Raw genomic sequence first — 23,613 nt, forward strand, 5'->3', positions numbered from 1 at the left:
TATTATTAACGCGTTGAGCATCTCTGGTTCAACATCGGTTAGTTGGGAGTCTTTAGTTTGCTTAGCGGGGGGATTAAACATGCGCTGTGAAAGCTGAAAAGATGAATGGTTAATGGAATAGGGATCATGACTTAGGCCTTTCATTGTGTTAACAATTAAATGATATGACATATGTTTGGTTCACGTGAAAGCCATGGTCAATAAATGTGTGCATTTACTTCAAAATATGTGCTAAAGAAGGCCAGCACCCGCCGGTGACTTATGGCAACTCTGTGCCTCCATGCCACACAGTGTTTATTCCTAAAGCTGTGCATGTTATTCGGCCATATGGCTGGTTCAGTGGTTTGTGTTTGATAACATTCTGTATAGTTTAATAAAACAGAGTTTGAATACCTTTAGTTCAGTGAATGAAAGAAGGTAGTGTTTAAGGCTTAAACACAGAACTACAAACAAACAGACTGCCAGTCTGTTTAGCATAGTAACAGTTGTATTTTCAGTTGTCTAGAAACGATTTCTTTAAATAATTGTGCTGAATATTCATTGCTGGTCATTGGGTAATAATAATAAAAAAAAATGCTTGTGTAGTTCTACTTCTAATTCAAACAATTTATATATATTTACCATTTTACCTCCGAGAGTTTGTGGCAAACTTTCAATCAAACCATTTGCTCTCACACCTGTGAGCTATTTGTAGCTAATGCTCATTGCTCATGTCACATCAGGCCTAAATAAAAGCCCACCCTACTGGTTCCGGTACGTGCGCGTGCGTCATACATATTCGTGTCGACAATTTGCATATTTGAATGAATTAGCTATTTAAAACCTGTGAGAATTAACACACTATGGCAGGTGGAAGTTTAACAGCAATAGGCTACTTAGAATCTAGTAGGCTAGTATACAAATACAATTATTTGATTTAAGTGTGTGTGTGTGCACGCACGAGAAAATATACCAGTGATTGTCCTAATACTTGAGATAATGTTTTTTCTATTTGAATTTTCTTTCGCCCCCGGGGTGGGAAGGTGGAATTATCAACTAAAGTTAATAATAATATTTGTATTATATTTAAAATGTAATAATTGTTTTATAAATTCATTTTCTCCCCAAATCTTACTTTTCCATATTCTCATTGCATCCTAAAAGAGCAAATTGACCGTCATCGCCATGTTATATAGACATGTTCTTCGTTGAATATATTTTTATTTTGATAAAAAGAGCACGTGGACAGAACGGAACGTGAACATATTTACCAGATAACATGCAGACATTCTACAAACATCATGCAGATCTTGTAATATTACAGTATATTCAGAGACACCAAGCACAGTGGATTGATCATTTCAGTTAATACTCATTGCTGCTCCCCTCAAAATTTGTTTTTTTTTAGAGACCAGGACTACTGCATGTTTTTGCTGAGGGTACCTACCCTAGGGCTGTGGTTCCATGTCAAGGACCCCCAAATTGACACTTATTAGTCCGCGGACCCCCATTTGAAGAGATATGCCAGGGACCCCCCATGAGAATTTTTTACGGCTCTAGCAATGATTCTCAACCCGTTTAATTTCAAGGACCCCCAGTTTGACATGCATTAGTCTACGGACCTCTGAGACCCCCAATTTATATTGTAAAATCAATGTTAATTTTACTCTGAGTGTACAACTAACTATCATTTAGCTGGGGACCCCCTGGAACTCCCTCAAGGACCCCTGGGGGTCCCCGGACGCCACTTTGGGAACCACTGCCCTAGGGGACACAGGGAGAACATGCAAACTCCACACAGAAAGGCACTTTCTTTCACCCACCCCACCTAGGGTATGGGGCCCACCCCACCTAGGGTATGAGCGCTGAATCTGCGGGGCGCTTATGTGGAGAAAACACGGCCACAGCATCATCCCCGGCGGGAATCAAACCCGGGTGCTGTGAAGAGGCAGCGCTACAAACTGCGTCACCACGGCCCCCCATCACTGTAGTGGTTCCCAAACTGTCTCATGTCAAGGACCCCCAAATTGACACTCATTAGCCAGCGGACCCCCCATTTGAAAAGATATGCCAAGGAACCCACATACGAGAAGAATTTTACGGCTCTGACAGTGATTTTCATTTCAAGATTTGACCTGAATTAGGCTACACGGACCCCCGTTTAATGGCATTTCTATCTCTGGGACCCCAATGTATATTGTAAAATGGGTCCATTTGTACACTTGAGTTACAGATCATAAGGGTCCATGGGGACCCCCTGGAACTCTCTCAAGGACCCCATTTTGGGAACCACTGCTGTAGTGCACTTGACACACGTTATGGAAGAGACCCTTTTGTTTCGATGGGAGGCTGAGGAGACAAGTTGCCTGAATGGTAACTTTCCTCATTTCATTTTCTTGTTTCGTGAGAAGACATTACCCCATTGTCGGCTGATGTAGGTCGAAGTGTGCATCTCGTGTGGAAGTGTGGCCATAGGGTAGAGGTGTAGAGCCAGAGGGAAGACAATTGTGGGTCGCCAAAATACGTATTGGAACTTGGAAGCATTTCTGATTCCAAACCAGATATCCTGAAATCTACTGGTTAGATTACCATAACACTTGCTGTGCACTAGGGCTTTAAGCAACTAGTGGACTTGTAAATCCACGGCATTGTTAGTACTAGTTGATAGTGGTACTAGTTGATTGCCTGGTAAACTAGGCAATTAGTAAAAATCACTAGAAGTGAAAGCCCTACTGTGCAAAGAGTGTACAGACATATACACATTGCCAGGACTAGTGATTTACAAAATACTTTTGTAAGGGTCATTGTGCATCAATGAATGCACAGAAATGGAACGCTTTCCCCCAAAATAGAGCAAATGTCGTATATTTACAAATAGCCGCCCTGTTTCTTTTAAACGACCATGGTGGTAATTTTCACCTGGTGGTTGAGTGGGGCTACAAAATGTATCCAAAAGATTTAAATGAGAGAGAAAGACATGTGCTTCCAACACTTTTGTTATCCTTCTTTTTACTTGTTTGTGTGTGTGTGTGTGTGTGTGTGTGTGTGTGTGTGTGTGTGAACAAATCATAGCAGGGTGTTTTGTTTCACATACTTTTATGTGTTTAAGCCATATATACGAGGAGGACTATCTTTTCAAACCATTGTGGACAAACATTGCAATGTAAACACTGATATTTTTTGCCTTAAAACAAAACTAAATAAAATAAAAAACCTGCGCGTCGACCTACACAACAGTAAGAATGATAGTATATAAATGAGGTAAGGCACTAGGCACTACAGGGTGCTCTACATACACACAAACCAAGACAGCAGTATACTGTATCAGAGTACAAAGTACGCAGAGTATATGGGTTAGCTTATATTTAAAACAAAACAACTGGTGAGATGATGTCCAGTAGAAAAATTGGTGCTATGTAAATTGGCCCCTTTACACCTTGCATTAACGTGCATCGTGTACCCAGATGTAGGCTACTATAAAAATGGTAAACATTTATTTTACACGGGGGTTTAAACGTGCATCTTGGGGACTCCATCAGTTTACGTCTATTCGTTGCAAAATGCAAATACCGGTACTTAAAGCCTAGCCACTCAACGGCAACATTTATTTTTGAAAGAATCTCGAAGGCACTATAGAGAGGATGCAACACTGCATATTAGGCTTGTTCGATTTTCAGTTCGCAATGATCCGTCGTCATTTTACCAGGGTAGGTGTGTGACATCATCATACCCGAATGTTATGCGGGTTTCCATACTGAGTGTCAAAAAAGAGAGACTTTCTGGCCTTTACAGCCCATACATCCAAACCGAAAAGTCCTATCTGATTGCATTAAACGATGTTAAATGACATCAAACTCACTTTGCCACTCACTTTATGCATGCGCACACCCTCCATTTAGTCTTGCGTAGCCAGATGATCAGCGATATCCGCCTACAGATACACAACCGGGGACTTCTGTATTCAATAAAATGGGTTAGTAAATTAAACATCCATCTACTGATGCATAAACCTGGACACATCATCAGTGTTGTAAACCTGGAATCATTGGGCGTTTCTGGGTCTTACAACAGACTCCCTCATCCAGGCGACCAGACCAATGCTGATCAGGCACTGGCTTGTGTCCAAGTGGCATGCTACAGCCGCCATTCTGTATTTAAGTCCGACGTCATTGTGTAGTCCTACGACTCCTACGTTACGTCCGAGTCCAAGTGGCACCAGCTCCCGTCCGCTTCTCATTGTAAATAGAATATCTAAACGGAATCTTTTTACAATGACGTTATTTTTCAGAAAGGAAGCCACTGAGAGTTAAAATGGGTCTTAAAGCTTCCAACTCTAGAATTATTAATGTTCTGTACAAGTGTCCATGACAAAGAAAATATATGATGTCGAGACAATAAAGACTATTATCATTATTATTGAAGGTGGTAACAGTCCATTAGCTCAGTACAATATTTCGGGGGCATATTTAGAATGTGTGCAGGGTTGAGTAGCCTATGTTGAATCTAGTTTGCATTTAATGAGGATTTAGTTGACACAATTAAATAAAATGGCGATAGTATTCTGTGGAGCAGACGGCCTGTCACAGCCAGATTTGGGAGAGCAGCAACTTTGTTGTTGCGAGGAAAGCAGTAAAATGAGACTTTCGTGGTTGTTTTCGTCTCCGATTTAGTCCGACGGAGAGACACAGTATAACTCTATGGGGACACAAAAGCGACACAAAAGTAGGACCCGGAAGTATCTCTGGAGGGGGCGCTGACGCCACGGCTTAAATACTGAATTTGGCGACACTACGGGTGCGTTCGGAAATGAGCACTGGGAATGTGGTCAGTTTGTTGAGTGTGGTGGGCGGTGATGTCACAGAGTGCGTTCAGTGTGCCTTATTTACGAACGACCACAGCTGTGACGCATTCACACTGGACAACCCCAGCTTCATGGTAGGGTCGCTCAATGCGGGCACTCGGCACACCCGGTGCGCAGCGCACTGGATTTTCGAACGACAACGCACCGAGTGCACTGTATAAACGAACGACAAGAGAGCACACCAGTGCATTCAGGGCGCATTTCCTAACGCACCCTAAGAGGCACTAAAACTGTGTAAACAATTAGGAAACAAACACAATTTGAGAGCATTGCAGAACCAATAGAAAATGCAATGCAAGACTTTATGCAGTCCTTCATATTCAGTGCAGTTTCAAAGATTTGTTAGCACTGGTTTTCGCTGCCGTTCAAGCCCATACATTGAATTTAGGAGAAGGAGAAGAAAACCTTGTGTTAAAGAAAAAGCATGCAGGGAGCATGCCATGCTCCCATTTGGTCACATTGCACTTTCATCCCACCTATGAGGGCAGATTCTGCCAATGCATTTCAATGGGAATGGAGCGGTTTGCTGCCATTTGTGGAATTCTGAAGAAAAAAAAAACTCCATTCTCTGAAATGCATTGGCAGAATGCTACCTCATAGTAGAATAAAAGGGTATGCCCTCAACATATATTTTCATGTTGTGTAATGAAACTCAATTACGACACTCAGTGGCTGTAGGTGGTGTTGCAGCTGGTACTTTTTTCTAAATGGTAATAGTTCGTTTTTTAGTTTTAGTTTAGTTTTGTTACAAACAAATCATAGAGCATGGATAAATCTATATCGAACAAGCCGACTGCATGCTTTGTTTACCAACTTAAAGAAACGTGCATTGACACTTGGTTTATGAACGAGGCCCAAATACATTTCTGAAGAACTCAAGGTGGTATCGGCTCAAATATGGGAAATTCCAGCACTGCCAGGTGTAAAGGCTTTCTGTGTTTCTATACTCAGGTGAGACAGAGCACGTTGATGCCAGGTGTAAAGGCTTTCTGTGTTTCTATACTCAGGTGAGACAGAGCATGTTGATGCCAGGTGTAAAGACTTTCTGTGTTTCTATAATCAGGTGAGACAGAGCACGTTGATGCCAGGTGTAAAGACTTTCTGTGTTTCTATAATCAGGTGAGACAGAGCACATTGATGCCAGGTGTAAAGGCTTTCTGTGTTTCTATACTCAGGTGAGACAGAGCGTTGATGCCAGGTGTAAAGGCTTTCTGTGTTTCTATACTCAGGTGAGACAGAGCACATTGATGCCAGGTGTAAAGGCTTTCTGTGTTTCTATACTCAGGTGAGACAGAGCACGTTGATGCCAGGTGTAAAGGCTTTCTGTGTTTCTATACTCAGGTGAGACCTTTCTCTTTCTCTAGCCCAATGTTACAACAACAACCGGTCATCTTTCTTAGCGGGCGGCCCTCCGCCCATGAGAGCGTGGTTATAATGCAGGAACAGCATGTCGTCCAGACTCTCCGGCGGAATGTTGACTCTCTTCCTGCACGTGGCCCCTCCCCCTTCCTGGAGGAAGCCCTGGGCGGCGCTGCCCGCCACCGCCGGCGCGGCCAGGTACGCCCGCGCCACCGTGGCCAGCAGGGGGAACTGCCCCGCCTTGGTTCTCCACCACTGCAGCGGCTCCACGCCCATGGAGGCACCCTTGTCCGCCCGGTACACCGACATCTCCCGGTCCACGGACTCCTCCACGGAGCTCCGCGTGCCCTGAGGCACGGAGCCGAACAGGTCCCCGAGGAGGAACTCCATGCCGGACAGCCCTCCCTGGGAGCCCGGTGGTTCGCCGGGCCCCGATTCGTTCGACTCCTCCATGTCGCTCTCGTCGTCGCCCCCCGAATCCACCAGCTCTTTGAAGTTGTACTGAGGCGCCTCTTTCAGCCGCTTGCTCCTCCTCCGCAGGCAGTCGCTGCCACCGTCTGTCTCTGACGACAGAGGGGAGGAGCTTCTCTTCATCTGGCCGCCACCTTGCCTTCTGGCTTGACTCCGCCTCTTGTCCTCCTTCACGATCCGGACTGCCTCCTTCTTAAGCCAATCAAAAGTGGCCGTCTGCTCCTTGAAAATGAAAATAATAATAATAGTAATTAGAGATCGAAATGTGAAGCTTTTTCATAATTTCAAGAGCTCAACCTCCCCAAACCCTCCTCTTCCTCCCTTTGAGGCAGTATCTAGGCATAATTACCTCTTAAAACACAGTTAAGCAACAAGACACAAAAATACAGTAAAAGGTGGTTGCACACTGGACGCGTTTTTCGGAAAACCAACAGAAAAACTCCTTTAGTGTCTTTTTGTATGCAAAAAATATATATGTTCCACCCAAGCTCACCGTTTTCACAGGAATTACGTGATAAATGACCAGATTTGACTGAGAGCCTGCCATCGCTCAACCTCCAGCTTTTCACCAGAGGTGTTTTTTATCCAAAATGAGTTAATTGCAGGCAGACTCTTCACATACTAGAACATGTCTGAAATAAGTGTCAGAGCTGAAATGTAAATATGAAATAAATGCTTAAACATGTAGCTAGGTGTAATGTTAGAGACCACAGAAGTGAACCTTTCAAGCCTGATTTCTCAACTCGCCGTTTTCTGCAAGACATTACCGGTACTCTATGGGCTGTATTTTGCGTGTCCTAAGTACCAGGTCTTATTCCCTAACTTGAGTAAACTAAAGACCTGGAGGCGTGATCAATGCCATTTGGCTATTCTGAGTGGCTATAAGGACATTGATCACGCCTCCAGGTCTTTAGTTTACTCAAGTTAGGTAATAAGACCTGGTACTTAAGACACGCAAAATACAGCCCAGAATCTCATAAACTGGTGGGTCAAAATGAACAACAAATATGTCAATTTGAAGCTATGATTCCCTGCTTTCATATTACATGAAACAACGGGGAAAAAATCCAATGGCAGTCCCTTAGTCAAATTTGGACACAAATGTAGAATCAATATGATTTCTGGCCAAAACCAAGTCATGGCGTCTTCATTTTTTTTGCAAAAGGCAGATGAAGGCTAGTGACGGGTGCCGTGCGTAGGGCAATAAACTTAAAAAGGGTATCTTTGAAAAACCAAGAAAGGGTCCCTGCCTTTTGCTTGATTTGATTGGCCCAAAAGGTAAGTTAACATTGCTGATTAGGGTTAATGCAATATTTGACTTTTATGTGCATACAATACGCGAAAGCACACCGCGAGAGTACACAATGTGCACCTTACCATAGGAAAACAATGGTTTGGCAGGCGTTTCTAGAGATGGGTCTCGTGTGACCGGCAACCGCCCGTTACAACTTCTGTTTTACGTTAGCACGGATTCCTAAATAATTAACTTACTGTATGTAAAAACAGATTGGGACCGTTGCTTTTATATCATCATCATCATCATATCATACAATAATTCAGTCAATGTCTGTGTGTCTGTCCGTCTGTCACTGTGACTGCCGTAGCTCCTCACTGCCTGCACCAATCGCTCCCACTTTTCACACAGGCACTGACTAGTTTAACAAATTGTAAATTAATTATGAATTTATTAGTGAATTAAAAATGTGAAAACGCACCCAGGGCGCAGTACCCCCCGCACAAATATCTCACAACGGCTAGTGAAATATAAATTAAGATTGTACTGAAGATGCTTCTGAACATAGCTGTTTGACCACTGCAAATATTAACCAAAAATAAGCCCATCTACAAGCTCTCAACAAGCATTGAGAGATAGATGGGCTATTTTCACTGCGCAACATGCGTCCATAGAAGACATGCTGGTGGCTTCTATGGAATCCAAATTACATGAAATTAGTCAAGGCTACTAAGAACTTTAATCCATGTGTACTGATACAACCATCATTTCATCCCTGTGACTTACTTTTAGTTCCATGAATCCCAGGCCATGAAACTGCGGGTCGAGAGAACACGCCACACACAGAGCCCTGTTGACGACGGGGTTGTCATAGCAGCTGGCCAGGTTCCGCTTCATCATCCTCTTCACTTCTTTCAAGATGGCCGAGGAGTCTCCCGGGCGCGTGATGAGGTGGCGCGACAGCAGGCCGGTGAGGATGGGTTTAATCAGGGACAGGCGAGGAAAGGGGTCCTTAGCCACGGTTTGACACGCTACGTCCAGCGGTTTGAGGACCGAGCAGAGCTCCTCAAGAACCTTCCATTCGGAACGCTTGGGGGCAAAAACAGAGCACGATGACGATGACGATGATGATGCGCCAGAGGTGGAGTTTGTATAAGAGTTGTCGGCTGCTGTGGACTCTGAGGTAGTGGGGTCAGTGGCGTCCCCGCTGGTAGGGTTCTCACCTCTCAACTCCTTTATCACGTCACCTACAAGGTTCTGATGTCTGAGGAGGGTGTTGCACAGAGTGTACAGCTTATTCCAGCCCGGTCTGCTGTGAGCCCAGGACTTCAGCTGAGCCTGATCCTTCCTGGGCATGGTTAGCAGCAGGCTCTCGATTTGCAGCTGAGACGAGCTTCTCTTTGGCGTGTGCAGTGGGAAGAGGGACGAGAGAAACATCTGGAAATGGCTGAGGGTCTTGGAGATGACGGGGTGGGACATCACTTCCTCTATGCAGCCCTGAACGGCACTGAAGAAACAGGGAATCGACGGGGGACCTTCACTGGAAGTGTAACGGCTTTCTAAACTACGTGGTTCATCAGAGGACACGCAGTCCTCCCTCTCAAGAAACGTCGTAGAGTTGGGGCAAGGGCCACTTCCCGCCGGCTCTCCGGTTCTCTCCCTCTTCTTTAATCCCAACCTCAGTTTTTCGCTTCCCTCCCCTCCTAGCAAGACCAGATTAGGCTGAGAAATGCCCCACTCCTGGGCCATAGCTTTCACTTGGCCTTGCAACGTACCCAGGCTGTAGTCGCCGGCCACGTTCTCCGCCAGTCTTTGCGTTGTAATGGCCAGGTTGTGGAAACAAAAGTTTGCGTCGATGAAATGTGCCCAAAGGGTCGCGTATCGTTCTGTGTTGCCCTGCCAGTCGTGGAACCATACGTCCACGCTCAAAGTGACGCAGTGCGGGAGCTCCATCTGAGAACCGCGAGGTCGACCGCGAGGCCTCTTCTCCTCAAACTCGATGGGAGCGGTGTAGCTCAAAATGTCTTCGTTGTCCGCACTCCCCGCGCTGCTCTTCAGCTGATGGAATAGGTTCTTCTTGCTTTTGGTGTGGAGGTCCTTCAGTATGTCCTCAATGAGAAGAGCCGAGGGCAGCACCTTGCAGGACGGCAGCAGAGTGTGGATCAGGCGTCTGAAGCCCTCGCCTTCCACCAGGGCTGGAGGGTGTAGGTCCCGGATCAGGAAGTTTGAGATGGCATCGGCCATTTGAGTGGCCATGATCTGCGGGAGGCTGCCGATGGCTTTCGACAAGGGGGAAGGGGTCATCGTGTCCAGACCGCTTGGGGAGGTCAGTAGCTGTGATTTTTGACCTGTTGAGACATTAATTTGACATAGTTTGTTTTAAGAGTAGCTCAACGTGAAATAAAATAAATCATAAAAATGCCTCCGACAAACCCATAAAAATAAATCTCAGCAATAAGAAACCCTTGTTATCAAGCTGTGTTTATCTGTCTTTTGATTGATTGATTACTTTATTAGCAAGTTTGTTACCAGCACACACAGGTAGTCAAAGGTTACCATTGTGGTCCACGTTGAAAGACGGCTGGTTGATGGTATTGACGTCAAAATCCAGCACTCCCGTTGACGTAATGAAAATAATAATATTTGTATTTATTTTACACCATTTTTTTTGGCATTCATAAATGTCATCTAGAGCTGCCAGAAGGCACTGAAAAGCTGCTATTAGGGGTGACAGTCCAAGGGTTAAAATAGCATCAAATTGGAGATTATTATTATGCAAATAATCACCAGTTGCCTGGGGCCACAGATCTCGGAGGTCCTTGGCGACGTCCCGTGGTTTGATGTGGTGCTTCTGGGTCAGGTGGTTCTGGATGTTCACCGTGCCGCCCCCGCAGCCCACGTGCTCCCCGCAGAGCTTACACACCACCTTGTTTCGGTCCAGGGGGCGCCCGGTCGGGTCGGGCTCAAACCCAAAGAAGTACCAGGCCCTGTTCTGGGTGGCGTGCGGGTGAGTCAGCAGCTTCTCAGCGCCGGGGATGAAGTCGTACCTCTCCAAATGGTAGGTGGGGAGCGCGAGCGATCCGATGCAAGAGGAGGAGGAGGTGGGGACGGAGGTGGAGGCTGCTGCCGCGGACGAGTCGAGGACTTTTTCCGGTTGCAACATGCTGGACACCTCGCTGATCAGCGGCATGGGACTCTGTGATTGGCTGTTGTCGGACCAGAGGGAGGAGACGGTGGCGTCGGGGAGAGTGACCACCTGGATATCCTGAAGGTTGCGCAGCATCATCTCCTTGTCCGTAACATCACACCTCTCATTCTCATCTGAACGGCCCCCCAAAAAAAGAATAGAGGTCGATAATCAGGGTGTATCTATGAAAATCTGACAGCATTTATCCAGTGGCAATCAGTATTTTGAAGGATCCCGGGACCCCAAAACAGCGGAACCGGATGTTACTTAATACTTTCAGCGCCATTGCCGTACATCTAATTGAAGCCTATTTTTTTACACTACAAATGAAAAAATGCTGGCGTGAATTAGATCCTAATTTTTCAATAAATGTTAGCGCTGTAAGGGTTAGGATGCGTGTGTGTGTGTGTGTTGTGATGGATTGGATATTTTGGACCATGATCATTACTACGTTGGCTATGTGATCATTACTACGTTGGCTATGTGATTATTACTACGTTGGCTATGTGATTATTACTATGTTGACTATGTGATCATTACTATGTTGGCTATGTGATTATTACCATGTTGACTATGTGATCATTACTATGTTGGCTATGTGATTATTACTACGTAACAAAGCTTGTTTTGACCCAGGGACGCAATCTGGGAAAAGGAATCCGAGATAAAGGCATTGGAAAGGGACAGAAACAACAGCGAGTGGATGCGTGCGGCGATCAAGATGGACGGTTCATTTTCTGTTTACTTCATCACCTAGAAACCCAATGCTAATGTAAGTAGCATGCGATGCGAGCTATCATAACCACTATAAAAGGGACCATTTGGCGTAGATCTCTGCCAATGGCTTAAGTTAAGTCATAAGACCTGGTACTTAAGACATGTAAAATATGGCCCATAATGTCCTTTTACCACATGGCAACATGGCCTACGAATGCAGAAAAACTCACCCATTCCTAGACCGAGCATGGCAGAATAATCCTTTCCAATGCAGACCTTTAGTTCGGCTCCCTCCGGAATGGTCTGGGAAACCCTGTAGTAGATCTGACGGTAAAACTGGAACACGATGAGGTTGTGGTCCTCTTCAGTGCTGCCATAGGTAACATATCTGAAGTAGAAGAAGCAGACCGAACACAATTAACCACAGCTGGATCATGAAAAATATTAAAAAATACTGTACTTAACCTTAATATAAAACAGGGTCCCTCTCTTGGCTACCTCAGAGACCGATCAATTACAAATACTAATAATAAAATATATTCTTATTTTCATTCTATTTAAATACCAAGTCACTCATATTGTTTACATTTTATTGAAAGGAATTAATCTCAAATATATCCAATAAATTATCTAATTTGAAATATGTTGTGAGTTATATAGTTGCAATATGCCATTGTATGAAAATACAGAGGGCACTAAATACAAATAAAACTACACACCTCATCCAGTTAGACTTGTTTTCATCCGAAGCATCTACATAGTAGAAAGCAGAATCATCCCTGATCTGTAGATCAAAAAGATTTTTTTAAAGATTTAAATGGGTGGGATTTATTTTTTCCACTTGTCTGTAAGCACTAAGCAGCTAATTTCGGCCATTGCTGGACCGTTGGGCGTGAAACGCACACTCCCAGTGGGCCAAGGAAGACTTTTCAAATCAGAATTTAAAAAAGTAGTAGCAGCAAACACTTTTTGTTTTGAAGAAAACGAAAAATGTCTTGATGGGCCGAAATGGGCATGGCCTATTTGGAGAGTTACATCATGATCAAAAGGATTTTATTTATTGTACGACCCAAAGGGAGACAGCGTTATAGGCCAAAACATAGTAGCATGCACAAAGGTTTGATGCGGACCAGACCAACAGTGTGCGAGAACCGAGAATAGCTACAGACAGATACACAGACAGACACATACAGAGGGGTGAAATGGAAAACCACCTCCGTTCCATGCCATCGGCCTGGCAGAGATAATAAAAGTTCATGACTGATTAAAGAAACTGGGGGTTACGAACATAACCAAAGTTTTACAAGAACGGCAGATTCCGCGGCAACGAGAAACTCTCGTCCTTATGGAATAATCAATACCGAACAGGAGCCTTCGCTGCGTTGTGTGTTACACACATGAGAAGAACAATACGAATGAAGACACAGGGCTATGACGTTATACCGGTGCCCGGGGAGGTGGGGTCCTTGCGCCTTAAAGTCCCAGCCAAATATTGTTTGTGAGCTTATAATAAATGCTGCTGTGTTCACGCCAGGAGGTGAAAACTCACAAAGTGTGAGCAACTCTGGGAGCCATAAAAATTTGCATCTTCCCTATTCCTTACCTCAATATAAACACATACAGCTGCTGCTTACCTTACACCAGTAGCATCGGGGTGTCTGTATGGAGAATGAAGATTTAAAGATGGAGTGCCGCGATTTTTGTACTTTTTCTGTTTTGTATTACTCTAAAAGACCCCAAGGTGTGGTTATATGGCTATAAAATATGTCCGTCTTCCGTGTGTATTTTTGGTTTCTCTGAAAGCCTTCGAGTCAAAAGGCCCATGGTGAAATACACCACTTTAGTGACCCTAATCCCTCCCCCATTTATTTATTTATTTTTAGTTTAGTTTATTTGATCATCTTCACAGTATTAATTACAAATTATACATCAACAAAGGAAAGTGGTGGGTGTGGCCACATTAAACATAATTTTAACACTTTCTGTACACTATTTTTGAAAAACCTAGTACCTGGTTGATGATTATGTTTTTGGGAGGTGATCACGGCACTCATCAAAAATACATTTTCAAATAAAAGGCACCCCTCAAGACATCTACATACAAATATATTTTTTTATAACCTTTTGTTTCCCTTGGTTTGCTAAATCAAATGCAAGGGAATGAAGTGGGGTAAAATAACCTAAAGTGTCCTATATAAATGAATGCTCTATTTTAATAGCTACTCCCAACTTTCAAAGTATGGATGGGGTAATATGAAAATGTAATGTCATGGTTATTGTGGCCAAAATAATTGCGATTAACGATATTATCGCAATAATCAAAATATGCTTAAAACTCTTAAAATGCATCCACATTCTGGGACAAGTTATATTTCTGTCCAACAACAACATGCATATTATGATTGATTGATTGATTGATTGAAATATGTATTAACAGTTTGCAGAATTACAGTACATTTCAAGCACAACTCAATACAAAGACTGTTAACTGTGAGTGGACGACCCAATAAAGCGTTACACTTGTTTACAAGAGGGTCCACCTTGTTCAATTCATCAAAACATTTAGAGACGTACAAATAGACACTTCTATATAGTCAAAGAAGTAAAGAACCGAACATGAATTCATCATAAAGACAGGAATTCATCATATCAAGATAAGACAGGATGAAGTCTAATGTTCCATATGAATTATTTCTGGCATGGTCTACTCACAGCCCAGGCATGTTTAAGAGTATTGAGCAGTTGTCCTTTGGTCACTTCTCCAACAAAAGGTCCAAACATGATTCCCTGCTGAAGTTCATTCTTGGTGTAAACCTTAAACTCCCCTGCTGCCCTCTCATCACTGGAGGGCCCATGGACACTCATCCTGCCTTCCCTCCACAGACGGAGGCAGGAAGGCACAGACAGCATCGCACGGGAGGGTCCGCCCTGAAGCCACGGATCTCCGAGCGGTAGCATCGCATCCGGAATGTAGTTTTGGTTTGTTGAAGCATGGAGCGAAGGGAAATCCTCAAGAATGTCTTCTTGGCCAAAGTCAAATCCTGAACAGTCAGAACATACAAGAAATTGTCTTTGTGATACAAAATGTCAGCAATAATAGTTAACATGTTAACACACACACATCGGTAACACACATGTGCATGTTTAAATCTGCAGATAATTGGAAGACGGCGAAGTTGCTGGATTGTTTTAATCTATATGAACTACTGTATGAAGAAGAACCCCACCTCCATTCCAAAAGGATACAAGAAGAGTGGGCACTAAGTAGTGCCTACAATTAATCGGATAAAGATCGCAATCTAGATTCAGTTACCTATGCCAATTATATTTGAGCAAGAATCGTGCAGCACAGTGCACTAGTTGGCTGCCCAATTCATTTTAGCTACTCTTATGTTTTTGCTACAAGAGAGAGACTTTAAGAGCGGTTTAGGTCAAGCATTTTGATGTTAGTCTAGTAGCCAGCCCATAGAGCCCCATTGTGAACCCGGACATGTTGAGTACACCAAGGTTTTGTGTTAGAAATGTTTAGTATTTCTAGCATGTAGAAACTACCGGATGCCATCTTGCATATGTTGGGCAATTTTCATAAAGCCCAATGAGTGTTTTGCTAAACTAATGCTTGGAATGGATTCAGCATCATGAAAACCCTTAGTTTGACACATCACATGCTAGATAAAGCATGATGACATTTTGAATATTTTGCCTTCTATAGGTTGTTAATGGTATGGTCACATATTATGCCAATCATGAAAATTGCCCAACATAAAGTTAGAATCCGGCAGTTTCTACATGCTGGGGACCCATACTAAACATTTCCACCATAAAACGTTGGTGTACTCAACATGTCCGGGTTCACTTTTTGGCTACTAGGCTATGTTGTCCATTTAAAGCCACAGTAGTTTGCTCCAAGTGCAGAGTAAAGACAATACATATTTCCATGGAAAAAATTGAGAATTGTGATCTCAATTCTTGTGGATGCACATAAAACATTTGAGCAAGAATCATACAGCCCCAGCACTAAGGAGGAGTGTGAGATGTGAAAATGACTATTTTGTCTAAAATGTACAAAAACATTACAAATCACCCTAAATGTATCCTTTAAATTCATGATATCCATATGAGCGACTACTGAAGGAAGCCAAACTAAAATAAGTTTTACTCTTATGTACCTGTACAAAAGATGTAACAATAAAGTACACACTTCTGGTTTATTAAATTACTGGATATGTAGGTTTTATAGAAATTGTAGAAATAGACTTTAATCAATTGTTGAATGTTTAAGCATGTTTTAGTCATGTATACTTTATTATAAAACATTTTCCTTTCCTTTTTTCTTTTTGTTTTAACATTTTGGGACAATCTGTGCCCTGCCCTCTATCCTGATAACCATGCAATGCTGCTACTGCTACAGTACATCACTGACAGAGCAACGGCCCACCCACCCAGGCCATGACGCTTCACTGTTTTATATTTGATTTATTTATTATCATGTCACTGTGAGCCAACTACAAAACACCACTCACTCCATCAGTCTATGGTTCTAAATTGAAAGAGTGAGAAATTATAAATGCACTATATCCATTTTATCCGACCACTCGCTCATTTAGAGGTACGATTGCCTCTTATTAATATTTCAACACTCGGTCCAAGAGGCCACCATTTTCATACAGTGACACTCTACACACCCCATAGCCTGAAGGGGCGATATGTGTAATCGTTATAGTAAAATGCTACACTATTATACTAAACTATAGGTTCATCATAGCTCAAGCAGAATATGTAATTTTGTCTAAACAAACTAGTTAACGACTAATACATTTGGAGAGAAACGTGATTTATATAATATGAACATCGTTTACATTAGTTTGTATTACATTTAACCCGTAGGAGATTTGGCCATAATGGTCAGGACTCAAGCTGTATTTATTTTTTCATGTAATGTTTTTTTTTGTTTGTTTTTTTTACACAACCGTACGAGAAAATGGATAGCGGTTGCCACGCAACCAACAGCCATACAGCGTGGCAGCACCCTTTTGAGCTATGGGGTCTCAACTCCACAAAACCTCATGCTTTGCGATCAAAACAGAGTAAAATGTTCTCTTTCCATTTATTTGGTCACCTTGAGACTCGGATAAACTTGTACCCACAACAGACGTCACTGGTGATGAAGAGTTGTCACAGAAATCTCTGCGATGGCGACTTTTTAAGTGACTTCTTAAATTTGTTGTGTTCCCTCCTTTTGCCTGCACTATTTTTCGACACAAACGACAAACAACCTCGCCGTTGTTCAAAGGACGCCCGCTTTCGTCTGCTTTTAAACCGAAGTACATCCACACGGCGGACTTGCTCCGTGGTTTGCATATGAGATCCATTATCAGGGCTTATTTTATTCCTTCTTTGGCGCAGGCAGCAACAATGCTGGCAATAATATGAAGCTAGTTTGGGCTGTACAGCAAAGCAGTGGCAGTATGTATGTGGTACTTCTTTGGCCTTGCGTTGTAGCCGTTAGTACACGTTAACAAGTGCGTAATAAATCAGTGGTTCCCAAAGTGGGGTCCGGGGACCCCCAGGGGCAAGGGGTCCTTGAGGGAGTTCCAGGGGGTCCCCAGCTAAATGATAGTTTGGAACCAAATAATAGACCCTTATGAGTCTGTAACTCTTAAATGAACATTGGTTTTACAATATAAATTGTGGGTTCCAGAGATAGAAAGTCTCATTGAATGGGGGTCTGTAGACTAATGAATGTCAAACTGGGGGTCCTTGAAATTAAACGGGTCAAGAATCACTGCTAGAGCCATAAAAATCTTCTCTTATGGGGTCCTTTGCATATCTTTTCACATGGGGGTCCGCAGATTAACCAAGTTCACAGTTCTGAGTCACTCATTTCTCTGATTCAGAACACGATAAAAAAAAGTTATTCACATAGATCAGTGGTTTTCATTCAACCAGTGATCCTCAGCAAAAATGGAGAGTTGGTAACTATAGATGGACCCTTATTAGATCTTTAACTCTTGAAAGCATAAAATGAAAGTTACATTATTGTTACTTAATTTACAAGAAATCTACACAATTACAGAATGTAGAATTGTTATTTATTTTGCCTGTTATATCTCTCTCATGGTAAACATCAATTCAGTATGGAATTGTGCAACTTATGCAACGACAACAAAATATTATTTCGTTTTGGGTTGAAAACCAGTGACATATAGTAGTCATAGATAAAATAGTCATGAATGTTCCGTACACTGACTGCAAACGACTGTTGTATAACAAAATAAAATGCCTGCTCTCCCCCTCTCTCTCTAACATACTTGAAACTAATAACTATAGATGAATGGGGTGGGGGGGAGCCGTTTTGTTAATTTCAGTTAATTTACACAGCACATGCCAACTGTGCCTTACCAGCAACAGTCAGGGTAAAAAAGGTACCCTATGCAACCCTGCCATTAGCCAACCTTTTCTATCGGTGCTCTATGGCCGTTATCTTCCACATTATACACTCTCTCTCTCTCACACACACACCTTCAGCCTCCAGGGGTGACGTGACGGCCAGCTCCGACACATCTTTCTGATGCCGACTCCTCAGGTGAGCCCTCAAATTCGTTGTGTTCCCGCCTTTGGTGCGCACTATCCTTCGGCACAGACGGCAGATGGGGTCGTCCGTGCTCCGAGGCTGTCCGTGTTCATTCGCTCGAAAGCCGAAATACATCCAAACCATGGATTTCCCGTTGGGTTTACCTACCAGATCCATTGTGTCGGTCAACCACTAGCCAGTGTACTAAATCGGGTTGGTACTGCGGCTGTCTCGCAAGCTGAGTGTAGGGGGAAGAGAAGAAAAAAAATCGATGGAATGGCACCTCCGATCTTCCGTAGAAAGTAACCTTTCTTCTTCGTCGTTCAGAATGGGATGATGGATTATGGTTGCCATGGCGACCACCACTCACAAAGCATCAGTGAACATAATGCACGGACATACCTTTCTTTGTTAATGACCACAACATAAGAACTCAAACGCACAATAAGATATTAGGCTAATTTAGAAAATTATATCCAAAATGGCTTCTTGTTTGGTTCCTGACTTTACTGCTGTATTTGTTGCTTTGGAGCATTTAGCAGAGTTGGACAAGCAGCTGAAAGGAGCAGGAGTGCCGTTCAGCCCCGAAGCCAGTCAGCATCTGCAAGAGATAACGGCCGCCATAACCGAACTGGAGGCGTCCACGCGTGCCGTCCACGAGCGACTAGAAATCGAAACCATTGAAAACGGCAAACTGAGACATCGCGTTCACAACATACAAGATCAAATCACTCGAGACATCACGGCCGATGTAGCGGCAGCCAGAGAGTGCAACGCTGAAGAGATGGCGCAACTAAACAGAGACCTGAGCACCGTCTCACAGCGACAGGAAGTCATGCATAAAAGACAGCAGGCGCTTCACAGACAGAATGCTGCACTTTACCCAGAAAGAGACAGTTTGATGGCAGAACACGAGGACGTCATTGCCACTCTGAACCACCAAATCGTTCAAAAAAGCAGCAGGCAGACCCAGTTGAGTCGGACTCTAGACCGGCTGAACGATTTAAAGACCTGCATAGGCACTTTGGAAGTGAACAAAATCAAGCTACAGCAAGATATTGCACTGGAGGGAGAGACCTTCACCATGTCCAAGGAAGCCATTTTGAGAGGGGTCAACCAGACAATTGAGAATATTCAGGAGCAGAAGAAAGAGAATGAAAGAAAGGCAAGAGAACTTGAAATTGCCATCAACCAGCAGGTGGATAATGATAAGTGCCTCACTGAGCTCACTAACCATGTGGCTCAGGTGGAGTGCGGTATAAGAAGACTGACAGCTTCTCATAGCCAATGTGAGAAGCAGCTCGCAGAGGAGAGCCAGCAGCATCGAGACCTGACGCTACAGAGAGAGACCTTGGGGAATAATCTGTGTGAACTCAGAGAGTCGTTTGACATCACCACCCAACGTCTCCAGGAAGACATCATCATGATTGACCGTGAGATAGCAAAGAGCCAGGCCGTGACGAGTGTTTATCTAGATTCCCTGGCTAAAGTGTCGGAGAGCTTCAAGAGGCAACGCAAAGAAGAGGATGAAGCTAAAGCCGACCACCTCAATGTTTCGCGACGTCTGGAGCGGTCTAGATTGCGAATGGATGAGCGCAAAGCCTCTATAGCCAAGCAACGCATACAGATCGGGGAGATGGAGGAGGACATCATACGACTCCTAGAAGCCAATGTCATCAATAAGGCTGTGTTTGAGAAAGATTTGGCAGAGCTCCATGACAAGTTGGATACAGAGAGGAAAAACACAGGCCTGTTGGAAGAAGACGAGCAACGGTTGAGTAGGAGTCTTGAGGAAGTAAAGAGACAACAGGAGAAGAATGTGGCAAGACTCTCCTCGGACATTACCGCCACAAGTATGCGATACCAGGAACTACGACAAGAAGGCCTTACACTCCAACAGCACCAGTCCATGAGCTGCACAATTGACTCACTGACTGGCCAAGTGACTCAGACCGAGTTAGACTACAATCATATGGTGAACACATGCCGCCAAGAGATAGACCAATACACTGCAACTTCCGAACATGTTCATAGGAGCAGGGAAGACAAGATGAGAGACGTCAAAGAGAAAGAGCAGGTGCTGAAGGAGGTGGAGGCACAGTTTGAGGAAGAGGAGTCAAACCACAAAAAGCTGGAGAATCTCACCTTTGAGTTTGAAAACAGTAGACAACAGATTGTGCTATCTACTCAGAGGTTGAAGGAAAACACCATCTGTCTGCTACAGCCCAAGGAGCAGATGAAGGCTGAACTGAATGCGATGCGTGCCTATCACATGAGCCTGCTTGCTCAGCAGGCTTCAGCCCTGAGCGCTGTAGAGTTGAGCATCTATGACAGCGGGCGAAAGCTGGAGCAGGTCAACATTGAAAACAGTAGGCTGCACCTGTGTATAGCACAGATGAAAGAGGACATTGGCAATGCCAGGAAGGATAAAAGCAGACACTCACAGGAGATTTGCCAGCTCAGAGAGAAAGTACATGTCTTGTTTGATGGTTTACCAGAAGCTTGGATAGAGGACTTCTTCGTTACTCAAGAGGGCCAAAGCAGTGATCGTGGTGTGCTGGAATCTGTAGGTTTTCTGTTGGAGAAAGTGCAAAGCAGAAGGCTTCGACTAGGACACACTAATGCACAGCTGCATCAATATTTGTTATTCATTAGTAGTTTACTTGACAATAAGAAACACTTCAAGTGAACAAAGTTATAAATACACATAGGCGTTTTTTCTTCTTTGATTGGTGGTGTGCGTGTTTAAACCAACACACTTGGAGACTTTCAGGTCTGAAACATACTTACTGGGGAAATTACTTTCATATAGGGATGCACAATATACATTTTTGACTGCATGGACCATGCAGTGTGATATTGCAATATAAGTTTCCAGTAGGCTAACACCTCATTTTACAGTAACTGATTATGGTTGCAGATGCAGACATTTTTCTAACTTTCAACCCACAAGGCAATTTTAATATAGGATATTGGCTGAGACCGATATGAACAATGTGCAAAAATGTGCATCCCTATAGTTTAACCCATTTTGGGTGGGAACCCGTTTTGGTGTTAGCATTATGTTATGCTTTAGTTATTGAAAAATAGCAGATCTACAAGCTACGAGCTTGTAGGTCTGCTATTTTTGAAAAATCGAAGAACGACTGACATAGAAACATAGCTTTTTCAGAAATCTGTCAGTATGTAGAAGACATTTTTAGAATCTGATCTCACGTCAAAATGGGTTAATAACTTGAGGATTGAGTACTTTAATAAATAAATAAATACAATTAAGGTATTGTGTATTCATATCTCATGAGTTAAAGTCTGTGGCTTTAAAAGTTTGGCTACCTTTTTTAACATGTAAATCCTGCCAATTGGTGAACAGCTAAACGGTGAAAAGATTAGATTAAGACGTGTCGTCTCAATGTGATATCACTCCACATTCATATAATATATATACCAACGCATTAGATTCATTCATGGATGTGATGGAATGTGATATCTGGACAGCTCAGCAACACCAGTTTACAGTCCGATTGTAGAGACAGACAAATAAATAAAAGTTAACCTGGGCACTATTTCATTTCGGGTTTATGATCCGGTCGGGAGCGGATGATATCGTGACGTCATGTTGTAGTATTGTTTTGTAGTCGACAGGCAGGAGCAATCAAACGGAACTTCCTTTTCCCTCTAACGGATTTTTCTCAATAAAAGCTGCAGGCTACGAGAGCTTTTATTGTTATAGAGGGCATGCATAAAGTGAATGGCAAATCGAGTGGCAAAGTGAGTTTAACGTCGCTTAATGCAATCATATTGGACTTTCCTGTTTGGATGTATGGGCTGGCAAGGCCAGAAAGTAGTTTTTTGCACTCAGTAGGCGTTCTCGCATAGCTTCCTGGTTTGATGTCACACGCATACCCTCTATTCTTTCGGTTTGAGGAAAAATAAGTTCTGTTTGATTGTTCCTGCCTGTAGACTACAAAACAATACTAAAACATGATGTAATGATATCATCCACTCCAGACCGGTTCACACGGCACATTTGGAACAGAGACCAGGCTTTCCTCCGAGGTGGAAAGCCTGGTGAGGCGAGGTTAAATAAAAGTTAACATAGCTACTATAGTTACAGGCGACAGCCAAAATATTTAAATCACTGATAAGTGAAATAAAAGGTTTTGATTGAAATTGAGCACGGTTGAGTATTTATTCCAATTCTATAGCATGTGTGTTTTTTTCCCCACTCCATTTATTCTGTATGCATTTTAAACTATATAAAATGATTAACTATCATATGAATAAGCTTGAATGACAAAATCACAAAACCAATGGCATTCTCATACATTGCTGGGACCCATGATGGCAAGGATCATTTTAATATTTGACTAAGTGTGAATTTTATGGTGACCTGGTGTAACGTTTTGACTTGTTAAATCTGTGCTTCATTTTTGCCAACCTGGGAATCATCGGCAAAAACATATAAATCATTTGAATTTGCCTCTAGTCTGGGGGCACTGCAGAGGCAGAGACCGGACGTCGGCCCGTCCACTCTCCTTCAACCCTCATCTTCTGGTGGTGCCGTTGATTTCATTCCTAATAACTTTATACATTATAATGGGACTTGCTGACAGATTCAGCTGCGGAGCTCTGAATAATTTTTTGTCCAGCTTTTGGTGTGGGTGGGTGTGTGTGTGTGCGCAAAAACTTTGTCCCAGCAAACAATACATTTACAATGAATGGACAATTTTGAGTGTTTGTGTAAACACAAACATTGAAGACAACGGTGAGGACGCAAATTCTGATTGGCCGGAATGAGATGATGTATGATTTTGTACGATGATAAGAGCACCCCCTCACTTCACACGGGTGTGATTTATTGCTAATACATTGGTCCAAATAAGGATTTGTTCACTGCCCTTGTGCGACTTGGTCCACTATTGTCTTGATAGCGACAACCGATAAATGTGATAAATGTGAACATGTACTGTGTGTAAACCCAGTGTGAGTGCTAACTTTCTCTTTTCCTCCCAGCATTAAGAACTGGATCCAACCAGCAGATGGCATCAGAACCCAGGTCTCACAACATTGCACTGCTGCCTGTGACCAGTCAAGACAGCCATAGCAGGCAACTTCCCTGTCACAAATCACACACACATACTGCAGAAGGGAGTTCCACCACGCCTCAAGCCTGTGGTAGGCTAATCTGGTGCATCTCAGAGGCAGCACAGGTAGCAAGAGGAAGGAAGGCA

General features: G+C 43.3%; 1 protein-coding gene across 1 annotated transcript in view; it reads right to left on the reverse strand.

Moving 5' to 3' along the window:
- Positions 1 to 1,223: 1,223 nt before the first annotated feature.
- LOC308312339 (uncharacterized protein) overlaps positions 1,224 to 23,613 on the reverse strand; it is a gene marked incomplete at its 5' end in the record, with an annotated part of 31,428 nt that continues 9,038 nt past the window's right edge. Inside the window, 6 exons of the mRNA XM_080758941.1 lie at positions 1,224 to 6,892; positions 8,691 to 10,252; positions 10,692 to 11,225; positions 12,039 to 12,196; positions 12,528 to 12,592; positions 14,521 to 14,849. Coding sequence (XP_080615067.1) covers positions 6,212 to 6,892; positions 8,691 to 10,252; positions 10,692 to 11,225; positions 12,039 to 12,196; positions 12,528 to 12,592; positions 14,521 to 14,849 — 3,329 coding nt within the window. The 3' untranslated portion in view covers positions 1,224 to 6,211. The remainder of the gene's footprint in view (positions 6,893 to 8,690; positions 10,253 to 10,691; positions 11,226 to 12,038; positions 12,197 to 12,527; positions 12,593 to 14,520; positions 14,850 to 23,613) is intronic.

Source organism: Protomyctophum bolini (assembly GCF_963924005.1).
Source record: "Protomyctophum bolini genome assembly, chromosome: 3".
NCBI lineage: Eukaryota > Metazoa > Chordata > Actinopteri > Myctophiformes > Myctophidae > Protomyctophum > Protomyctophum bolini.